This window comes from Sapajus apella, unplaced genomic scaffold, assembly GCF_009761245.1.
Source record: "Sapajus apella isolate SASKATOON/1434 unplaced genomic scaffold, GSC_monkey_1.0 scaffold25, whole genome shotgun sequence".
In the NCBI taxonomy this organism is placed as follows: Eukaryota; Metazoa; Chordata; class Mammalia; order Primates; family Cebidae; genus Sapajus; species Sapajus apella.
This window is the reverse complement of record NW_022436965.1, coordinates 20,228,073-20,240,001: the sequence shown is the minus strand read 5'-3', so window position 1 is coordinate 20,240,001 and position 11,929 is coordinate 20,228,073. Positions and strand designations below refer to the sequence as shown.

Below are 11,929 nucleotides of genomic sequence, written 5' to 3'. Positions count from 1 at the left end.
TGTGTGTGTGTGTGTGTGTGTGTGTGTGTGTGTGTGTGTGTGTGTGTTTCAGACACAGTCTCTCTCACTCTGCTCACTCTGTTGCCCAGGCTATAGTGCAGTGACATGACCTCAGCTCACTGCAACCTCTGCCTCCCGGGTTCAAGTGATTCTCCCGCCTCAGCCTCCTGAGTAGCTGGGATTACAGGAGGGTGCCACCATGCCCAGCAAATTTTTGTATTTTTAGTAAAGATGAAGTTTCATCATGTTGGCTGGTTAATCTTGAACTCCTGACCTCAAGCAACCCACCCTCCTCGGCCTCCCAAAGTGCTGGGATTATAGATATGAGCCACAGCACCTAGCCTATCAAAGAAATTTTGATGAACATTTGTTGAACACCTACTATTTTCCTATATATATTCATAATGATTTATAAGCACCTTAAGGTGCTTGCAGTATGCTAGAGAAGACAAAGCTAAATAAAAAGCATAAATAAAAACGTAGACAATTGGAATAAAGGATATGTAAGGAAGAATAAAAAAACAAGTAACTCAATACAAAATTGAAACTATCAAAGGAAGCTGGTATGGAGTTTGAATACCAGTATGAAAGTTCATCAGTTATTCTAAGCAAAGAGACAGCATGAGAGAGAACAAACAAACATGGAAGCACATGGGACTGCACAGCATGGCCTGAACATAGTGTGTTTTGAAGAAGGGTCTGGAAAGAGTATAAGGGTCAGTTTGATGTCATATTATCTTTCCAAAGAGAAAAAGGTTGGGGAAAATTATTAATGTAGATGTAACTGCCATGAAATCAACAAAGGTGGAAATACACAGCAATAATTTGCATACTTTCAACTATTGACTTAAAAAAGAACAATGCTTTCTAAATTTTCATAGAATTTTAGGTCCAATCTCAAAAGAAGTGCAAAAATCAGATCTACAGGGGCCCAAATGCTTGAGACTCTGTTTCTATACTTTACTTACCTTGCTCCTGCATCAAGATTAATTTGCCTAATATTATTTTTGGAAGTAGAAAGTCCAGATGTCAATAACACATGAGACATAGGCACATTTTTAAAGGTATAAAATGAGAAATATTATAGCTGAATAAATAATCCACAAACTTTGTTTTAGCCATTAGTTTCACTTTACTCTCCCCAAATCTTTGCCCAGACTATCTAACCTGATACAATTTTACTAAAGAGAGATTTACATTTTTTCTTCCCATAGTTCACCATCAAATGATAGTGCAGCCATGTGGGACAGTATCTTTCAACTAGCTGCACACGTACTAGATAAGTAGAGATAAGCCTTTTCATACTATGTGTAAAATATTTTAACAGGTGTTAGTGAACAGTAGAGTTCACTAAACTCTGAGTTTTAAAATGATTTTAAAAGAATGAGTTAAAAGAATGATGAGGATACTAAAAATGTAAATGAGCGCTAAGGTTGAGACATATAGATAATACATGAAGTATCGTGTCCAGATTTTTTTACTAGAGTTTAGAAAACAAAAACCAAACTAGAGCACATTCAGAGGCTAGCAAACCAGGAGAAAGAAACATAAAAGAGAAGGAAAAGGAAGAGTAAAATCCTTAAAGTAGATACTGAGGAATAATTGAAAACTCTGGAAATGTTAACCTAAAGAAGAGAAAATTAAGAACAACTGCTTTACAATATTTTGAAGGAGAAATGGACTTGCATAATCTCAAGGAGTAAAACTAGAACCAAGGGCTGGAAACTCAGGGGCAAACTTTGGCACAAGGTAAGACAGAACTTACATTTTCAACTCTGTCCTGAGTGTAATTAGCTGCCTACAGAAGTACTGTATTTCCTGTCAATATAAATGTTTATACATAGCCCCAAAGAGGACTGTGGAAGGAACATTTTAAAGGACACAAGCTTTAGGAAAGCAATTGAGCTACATGACCTTTAAGATTCTTTTTAACTCTAAGAGTCTTTTTTTCTATAAGATGCAAATTAGCAATTCTCAACTCATGAAGAGCAAGAGAATTTTAAAAGCAAATGCATAGTAGTATGATAAAGCTTAATCTAAAACAAATGATCAGTGTCTGATGATTAAATTCAAGACTTAAAAAAAACAAAATTCTACTTTTATACTGTTGGTGTGACTGTAAATCAGTTCAACCATTGTGGAAGACAGTATGGCGATTCCTCAAGGATCTAGAAATAGAAATTCCATTTGACCCAGCAATCCCATTACTAGGTATATACCCAAAGGATTATGAATCATTCTACTGTAAAGACATATGCACACGTATGTTCATTGTGTCACTGTTTACAATAGCAAAGATCTGGAACCAACCCAAATGCCCATGAATGATAGACCAGACAAGGAAAATGTGGCACATATACACTATGGAATACTATGCAGCCATAAAAAACGATGAGTTCATGTCCTTTATAGGGACATGGATAAATCTGGAAATCATAATTCTCAGCAAATTGACACAAGAACAGAAAATCAAACAATGCATTTTCCCACTCACAGGAATGTGTTGAACAATGAGAACACATGGACACAGGGACGGGAGCATCATGCACTGGGGTCTGTTGGGGACTAGGGGATGGACAGTGGTGGGTGGGGAGGTTGGGGAGAGATAACATGGGGAGAATTGCCAGATATAGGTGATGGGGGGATGGAGGCAGCAAACCACTGTGCCATGTATGTACCTATGCAACAATCCTGCATGATCTGCACGTGTACCCCAGAATCTAAAGTACAATTTAAAAAAAAAAGTTCTGAAGTCTGTTTCATTAAAATGCCATCTTTTCTCTGGATAGTTATTAATGTTGGCTCTTTTTCCTTCTCAAAGATAAAGTTAATTTTAGGTACACTTTAGGTATGCTGAATTAATAAATAATCCACAAACTGTTTTAGCCACTTAATTCTCCCCAAACCTTTGGCCAGACCAAGTTATTACTGAATAACTGTTAATTACTCAATTTAATTATTATGGAATAATAACTGTTAATTGTTCAACTGGATAATTTTTTTCTAAAATATTCATTGGGCTATAATTTCTTCTAGATATTTATTTAAAACTAAAAATACAAAATAGATTTGCTAAAGCATTCAAAAGCAAGCCCTTCAATAATTTCTAAATCAAGTTGAGGGCAAATTTTATCTTGATAAACTAAATCAACACTTTAGAGTGAGTTTCACTTCCTAACTGCAAGACAAGCTAAATTAAGCTATCATTTCTACCTACTGACCAATTAAAACCAAATGCACCATGAATGATGCAGAATAAATTAAATCTCACTGCAATGCAAAATATTTACAGTAAAAATAGTACTTTTCACAGTCACAACTCCTTGCAATGATCAGTTTTCCTTTCTTTACATAAATATTATAAGAATATTTATTTGGAACTCTTCAGTCCTTTCCCTGATTTTATGATAAACCTAGTTCCGAACTCATAAATAAATGGCTGCCTGAAGACTTTAGTAGATATGTTTTATTGTTTACAGAGAATTCCACCCACATGAAAACTAAAATTTAAAATGAAAGCATAATACCTGTATAATAAATTAAAAACACAATAATTAAAAATTTAACAGATTAGGGGTCTTTACATCATACTATTATGCCATAATTCAAAGGGAAAAAAACACCATAGTTAAGGTAACTCTGAAAAGTAAATCAAGTCGCATTAAATCTGAAGTGAAATTCTTTTCCTATAACTTAAAAATCAAAAAACCCTCATGACTGGTTCTCAAGTAAACAAAGAACATAAATTGCAAACTCTGGTTATCAAATCCCTTAAGCCTTTTTCAAATGCGTCACAGGATATTCAACCCCTTCAATTCTCTTAATCTACATCTCCAGGGTACTGTCCATATGGTACACAGTCAACAAGCCAGAACAAAAATACATCGTACACAAACAAAATCACTTAACACTTCCTACTTTATGATTGTGAGGTTCACACATTTAAATTTCAACATTTATCATCAGTAAAAATATAGGTAAGTGGCTATATTTACCACTTACGGAAATCAATTCCTCCCTGAGTGTCTGGTAAATCCCATGTGGATAGGTGGACTGCAGATCTTTCAGTGGGAATCTTAAGCCAAGTACATAAGTATAATATAATTTTGATAACTTTCTTTCACAATTCAGAATGTTTAAAAATAGTTTAATCTAAATAATTGATTCCCATCTTACAGCGTTTTAAACATATGCTTGTTTAAAATCTAAGAACTGAACGCATATCAAAGAGAATGCCCTTGAATATAAAATAAGTACTTAAGCAAAAACTAATCCATAACATCATGAAACCATCTGGCCCATTATTCTTGTGTATCCTGCCAAGACTGTGATCCTATAAGTAAATTTTTAAAAAATCATAACCTGTCGCAAAGTGTGATGTTAGATACTTTATGAACTTTCGGTGATAATTTTAATCTGCATTCAGGATCCCAACGAAATGAATACCATTGCCTCCTCATGGAGGCTACAATTTCAGGAATGACTTTTTCTCCCAGGGACAAAATTATTACTTTCCCCATTCAAGAACTTTGAGAGGGGAAAGAATATGACAAAAACTTAGTCTAAGCTACCCTCAGACGAGTTTCCTCCATACATAGTAAAGCAAGGTGTTGCCACACTTCCCCACCAGGACCAGACTCGTTGGACGCCGGACTGTAGAGGATAAGGTACCACCAGAAAGCTTCTTCCGTCACTACCTACCTTCCCTCCCAGCTATACTAGACGTTTATACCTTTACTCTCTTTCCCATCATTAATATTATCGCACCGTCCTTCCCCTTTCTCCCTCAATATCCCTCCTGCCTGTGTAAAATGCAGCGGCTGGGGTCACAGAGATGGCCGGGGGAGTTCTCTCCTCGTCTTTCTAAGCTCTTCACATTGAGGCCACGGAGACCCGCACCTGCCTCCGCGGCAGCCAGGAAGAAACTGCCATGGCAACAGCGTGCCTCTGCGTCCTCCATCCGGGCTTCTCTAACTAGGAGCGCGACATAAACCCGCGCAGGCGCAGGCGCAGGCGAACGCGACAGCCTCAGAACACCTACCCTTCCCGGCACCCATCCCAGTGCTTGCAAAGGTCCCGTCAAGCTGCGGTTTCTAAGGAGACGACCAAGAAATCCGCGCGTCGCTAATGTTATGAGAGACTCGCGAAGGGCCGCTGTGTTGATTGTGAAATTTCCCGCTTGAAGCTGTGATGAAGAGCACCTTTTCTCCAAGAGAGGCAATGTAAAATTAGTTTTAGATAATCTTCAAATTACAGAGTAAGGTTTTTTAAAATGTAAGATTAAAATGAATTCTAATAAGTGCACTTTCTAAATGTAGTGTAATTGTAATTACGTAATGTTTCTACTGCTTCAGCACTTGAAAAAAGACCCCCCCAAGAAGGTTATTCAGTGTTAAAGGTTGAAGGAATTTTAGTCAAATCTCCTCTAATGAATGTAGCGTTGTAGAGTTACCAAAGCTGGAAGTAGACCCTAGGTTTCAGAACTCCTAGGTTAATAGTTTTTTCCTCTGACCATCCCCCTAAATTTGTGTTTTTCAAATAATGGATGATAACAGCATTATTTTTTAATTTCAATAGGTTTTGGGGGAACAGGTGGTGTTTGGTTACATGGATAAGTTCTTTAGTGGTGCTTTCTGAGATTTTAGTGCACCAATCACCTAAGCTGTGCAGTGTACACTACACCCAATATGTAGTCTTTTTTATTTATTTAATTTTTGGAGACAGAGTCTCACTCTGTCTCCCAGTCTGGAGTGAAGTGGAACGATCTCGGCTCACTTCAACCTCTATCTCTTGAGTTCAAGCAATTCTTATGCCTCAGTCTCCTGAGTAGCTGGGACTACAGGTGTGCCACCATGCCTGGCTAACTTTTTGTATTTGTAATAAGAGTCGGGGTTTCACCATGTTGCTGAGGCTGGTCTGGAACAACTGAGCTCAGGCAATCCACCCGCCTCAGCTTCCCAACCAATTTGTAGTCTTTTATCTCTCACCCTGCTCCCACCCTTTCTCCCAAGTTCCCAAAGTCCACCGTATCATTCTTATGCCTTTGCATCCTCATAGCTTAGCTCACTCTTATAAGTGAGAACATAGGATGTTTGGTTTTATGTTCCTGAGTTACTTCACTTAGAATAATGGTGAAGTAACCTCCATTTCCATCCAGGTTGCTATAAATGCCATTATTTCATTACTTTTTATGATTACTATTCCATGGTATGTATATATACCACATTTTCTTTATCCACTCGTTGATTGATGGGCATTTGGGTTGGGTCCATATTTTTGCACGAATTGTACTGCTATGAACATGTGTATGCAAATGCTTTTTCACATAACTTTTTTTCCTCTGGGTAGATACCCAGGAGTGGGATTGCTGGATCAAATGGTAGATCTACTTTTAGTTCTTTAAGAATCTCCACACTGTTTTCCATAGTGATTGTACTACTTTACATTCCCACCAACAGTGTAAAAGTGTTCCCTGATCACCACATCTATGCCAACATCTGTTGTTTTTTTTAATTTTTTTGCTTATGACCATTCTTGGGGGAGTAAGGGTGTTGTATTGAGGTTTTGATTTGCATTTCCCTGATCATTAGTGATGTTGAGCATTTTTTCATATGTTTATTGGCCATTTGAATATCTTATTTTGAGAACTGTTTATTCGTGTCCTTAGCCCACTTTTTGATGGGATTATTTTTTTCTTGCTGATTTGAGTTCCTTGAAGACTGTGGATGTTAGTCCTTAGTCAGATGCATAGTTTGTGAAGATTTTCTCCCACTCTGTGGGTTGTCTGTTGACTCTGCTGATTATTTCTTTTGCTATGCAGAAGCTTTTTAGTTTAATTAAGTCCCATATTCTTGCCTTTGTTTTTGTTGCATTTGTTTTTAGCTTATTGGTCATGAAGTGTTTGCCAAAGCCAATATCTGGAAGGGTATTTCCAATGTTATCTTCTAGAATTTTTATGGTTTTGGGTCTTAGATTTAAATCTTGAAATTAGTCACACAATCACGAGGTGAAATCCCACAACAGGCCATCTGCAAGCTGAGTAGCAAGGAAGCCAGTTCAAGTCTCAAAACCTCAAAAGTAGGGAAGCCAACAGTGCAGCGTTTAGTCTGCGGCCAAAGGCCCAAGAGTTCCTGGAAAACCACTAGTGTAGGTCCAAGAATCCAAAAGCTGAAGAACTTGTGATGTTCAAGGTCAGGAAGCATCCAGCATGGGAGAAAGATGGAGGCCAGAAGGCTCGGGAAGTCTGGTCGTTCCACGTTCTTCTGGCTGCTTTTATTCTAGCTGTGACAGGCAGCTGATTAGATTCTGCATGCCCAGATTGAGGGTGGGTCTACCTCTCCAAGTCCGCTGACTCCAATGTTAATCTCCTTTGGCTATGCCCTCACAGATACATCCAGGAACAATACTTTGCATCCTTCAATCCAATAAAGTTGACACTCAATATTAACTGTCACACTTCCTAAGGACTCCTCTTCAAGAGAGTCTGTGTTTTTCAGCTCCTTCAGCTGTAATTCCCTGTTATGATAATACAGCCTGATTGATAGAGGGGTGAAGTGTGAAGGAAGGGAATCATTCTAGAGTCTTATGATTAAATTTCAATCTTTTTAGTTGGCCTGTGTCCCTGGGCTGTGACTTTTACTAGGTTTCTTAGGATCTCCCTTCATCCCAGTAGGTGGGACAGAAAGCCTAGAGAGGGAGCTAGAGAGTTGTAGAAACTGTCCTTCCCCTATATAGGATAAGGCCATGATAATGTCTTTTTCCTGGAAAGTAGGCCTTTGTTATAAGAATGTTCTAGGCCTACTTTTATAATGGTTACTTTCCCTCTCTATCTACAGAACATTTTCATGTCTCCCAACTGAAACTATGCCCACTAAACACAAATTTCCCATTTTCCCTTCCCTTCAGCCCCTGGCAACCACCATTCTGCCTTCTAACAATGTAGTCTTTTGCATTTGCCATAATGTTTTTGAGGCTCTCCATGTTATGGAATGTGTCAGTATTTCATTCCTTTTTATCACAGAATAAAAATCATTGTATGGATATACCACCTTTTATTTATCTACTCACCAGTTGATAGACATTTGAGTTGTTTCTGCCTTTGACTATTACAAATATTATTGCTATAAAATGTGCATACAAGTCTTTGTGTCAATATATGTTTATTTATATTGGTTAGATTTCTATGCATAGAATTCTTGGTTTGTACGTAATTTTAAAGAAGGTAACAATCGGCTTTCAAAAGTAGCTATAACCGTTCTATGTCCCCACCAGCAATATATGAGAATTCCGGTTTCTCTATAGCTTTGTTAATACTTGGTATTTTCTGCTTTTTTGTTTACAACCATTCTAGTGAATGTATACCACTATCTCATTTGGCATTAATTTGCATTTCCTGAATGACAAATATTGTTAAGAACTTATCATATTCAGATTGAGTATCTCTTATGCAAAGTGCTTGGGACTCAAAGTATTTTGGATTTTGGATTTTTCTCAGGTTTTTAAATATTTGCAGAATACATACCACATAAACTATTCCTAATCTAAAAATCTGAAATCCAAAATGCTCCAATGAGCATTTCCTTTTCATAAAATTATTGCTGGGCTAAATGGGTAGGGGAACATTGCAGATGTGGAAGTCCAATTCTCCTACCATCTGCTTGAAGTTTTTTTCCAAAAAAGTTTTCTTTATGGCCCTGGGGTCTGTCTCACCCTCATATTTGAGTTCTGGACTGTTGGTGGGGAAAATCACAGCTCTGTATGTTTTTGGTTTTCTGTGGGGGAGAGTGAAACCAGCTTGCTTCTATACTGCCACTTTAAAACCAGATGTCTGTCCCCCAAAAAAATATTTTAATGGTAATAATTAGCATTAAATTTGCTTTTAGGACCATTGTAAGCCACAAAGATATCTATAGTAGCACAATTTGTAAATGTGGTTGATAGGGAGTGGCACATAAATAGAAACCCTAAAGGCTGAACATGTAAAATCACAACTACTTTTATGCCTGTCTTTATCTAGTCTAACATGGCAGTAAACCAAATATGTTTTGATATACTGACAGCAAAGTGTTATAATGATTGCCACCTCTTTTTTTCTTCTTTTTGAGGAAGTAGGAAAATGCAGAGCAGAACAAATCAGTTCTGTTTCAGACTCTACGCCTTTCCTGGTTCTAGGCTAAACGACTCCCAAGTCAAAAGTATAAATGAATGACATTACAAAGAATTACACAATAACCAAGCTGATGCAATTAAAAAGATGACATGAAAATTGTAGCGAAATTTTGTCAAGATAATGTGCTAATAGGGTAAGGAGTGAATGAAAGGACATAGGAGTCAAAGATGACTTACAGCTTTTAGCTTGTGCAAATGAAAGAATGGCAGTTTACTGAGATCCAAGAGAACCAGGGAAGATGACCAGAAATCAAGAATTTGTTTTTCGACTATGTTATGATTAATTAAGCAATCAAGTAAATATGGAACTAGGTAGTTGAATATGTAAGTGTGAATTCAGATAATAAAGGACTAGATATATATAAATTTGAAAGTGATCAGTTTACACAGAGTTCATAAACCCAGGGTGAAGACAGAGAGGAAATGTAGATAAGAAGAAAAAAAGGCGGGTGGATCACGAGGTCAAGAGATCAAGACCACCCTGGTGAACATGGTGAAACCCCGTCTCTACTAAAAGTACAAAAAATTAGCTGGGCATGGTGGCGCGTGCCTGTAATCCCAGCTACTCAGGAGGCTGAGGCAGGAGAATTGCCTGAACCCAGGAGGCGGAGGTCGCAGTGAGCCGAGATTGCGCCATTGCACTCCAGCCTGGGTAACAAGAGCGAAACTCCGTCTCAAAAAACAAGAAGAAAAAAAGAGAGAGAGAGAGATATTAGAGAACTTAGCCCTACAGTTACATCTTAGGTTACACCTAAATTGAGCTGTCAGGAAAAAGAGGAGGAACCAGGAAAGGAGATCCAGGAATGACTGTTGAGGAAGAAAAAGAACCAGAAGCAGCATGTTGCAGAAGCCACGGGAAGAACATGTTTTAATAATAAATGCTCAGCTATGTCAGATCTGCTGTTGACAGGTGAAATACAAAGAGGATCAGGAATCATCATTTTGATAGTAGTTTTAGTGGAATGATGGGGATTCTAAACAAAATAGGAGAAAAGAAAGTAGACACAGCAGTACTAACAATTCTTTTCAGGGAGTTTTACTTTAAAGAAGAAAAGAGAAATGGGGCAGGAGGTAAAATGGCACAGGAATTCAAGTAGAGAAGGTTTAACATGAAACTAATGAAGTTTAAGTTTCAGGGCTTCTCACCTGTGCAGGCCACTTCTATGGCCCTGTGGGGTTTAACAATGTATTTATGTGATATGTGAAAATAAGTAAAAAAAAAAAAAAAAGTTTCCAAAAGTAAAACACTTTAACTAAACTAAGCCATTTTCTCCTTCCATTCCAACTTCTCTCCATCAAACATTCCCTCTTTGGTTGGCTGCAGACACTTCTGGATTCTGACAAAATGAGGGTTAAATTGGTAATATGTTTAATTTGCATTTATGTTTTGTTTTAATTTTGAACAAAACATCCTTTTCAAGTATAACAAAAACAATAATTGAATTGAAAATTATTTTCCTTTTTCTCTTAAATACTAGAGAACTTGAGTGACAGAAAATAAATTGACCCATTCACGTCTAAAGCACTATGAAAAATACCAAGAATTGGCTGGGTGTGGTGGCTCACCCCTGTAATCCCAGCATTTTGGGAGGCTGAGGTGGGCAAATCACGAGGTCAGGAGTTGGAGACCAGCCTGGCCAACATGGTGAATCCCCGTCTCTAATAAAAATACAAAAAAATTAGCTGGGCGTAGTGGTGGGCACCTGTAATCCCAGCTACTCGGGAGGCTGAGGCAGAAGAATTGCTCGAACCCGGGAGGTGGAAGTTGCAGTGGGCCAAGATGATGCCACTTTACTCTAGCCCTGGCAACAGAGTGAGACTCTGTCTCAAAAAAAAAAAGAAAAGAAAAGAAAAGTACCAAGAATTATACATTTCTAGTCATTAATTTATGAACCAATATAGTTATTCTTGGCTGTAGTCTGTGTTTTTTTCATTTTTTGAAGAAATACATAATCAACGTGAAGCAAAATAGACGGAGAAATAATTGCAACAATGAAAAAAAAAAGAATGCTATGACATAGGAAGATGAATCAGCAAAATATGCACTCTTTTCTAGTAGATACCTACAATATTAAAGAACAAAATCTCTTTATTACACAGGGTAAAACAGAATTCAAAAAGACATTGTATTTCCATTGGAATTCTTTAGAATTTTCTGAAATGTCAAAACAGCCATAATTTGGTTAATACTAATCTGAAACAGCAGCAAGTCATCGTCTCTGAAAAATATAGTATTGTATGGACACTACAATTAACTACATCTTGATGCACACTAAATAATAATGTATGTGAAACTACTCTTTATTTCCAGAGACCACCCCCGCCAAATGATTTTTTTATAAGCTGCTAGATTTTCATATAACCCTTTCCTAGTCTAATATACAAATACATGGTCATTCAGTCTCTCCTAGAAGAATGTGGGTGACACAGAATCTGCCACTCTAATGGGGAGGCCATATTTTTTGGTTTATTCTTCTTCGTAATACAGCAAGGAGCTCCCTGACTACAAACATGGATCAGAGCCTCTAATCTTAGACATACTGCTCCCAAGCTCACTTTTCTTTTTGTTTTTGCTCTTTGCCCTCATCCTTCCACAACGATTCTCCACATTTCTTACTTTTCATTCTCTACACATCTACACATAATTCATTTTTTGTGGGGTTTTTTTGGCATTAACAATAGGCATTTAAAAGAGCATAAAGTGAATGCCCCTCCCTACAAGTGGGCATCAGAGAGAAAATGTGTTCCTAGGATCACAGTT

General features: G+C 37.6%; 1 protein-coding gene across 4 annotated transcripts in view; it reads right to left on the bottom strand.

Annotated features, from left to right (window-relative positions):
• The window catches only part of CCDC181 (coiled-coil domain containing 181), a 41,189-nt gene extending 36,199 nt beyond the window's left edge, over positions 1–4,990 (bottom strand). The window contains exon 1 of one of the 4 annotated variants that reach the window (XM_032291445.1): positions 4,803–4,990. Coding sequence is in view for 3 of the 4 variants with exons in the window: in XM_032291447.1 (XP_032147338.1) it covers positions 4,900–4,932 (33 nt within the window). In the remaining variant the exon portion in view is untranslated. Of the gene's footprint in view, positions 1–4,732; positions 4,756–4,802 lie in introns of those variants that run through there. The other 3 variants (XM_032291447.1, XM_032291446.1, XM_032291443.1) reach the window with 3 other exon arrangements.
• Between the last annotated feature and the right edge of the window lie 6,939 nt (positions 4,991–11,929).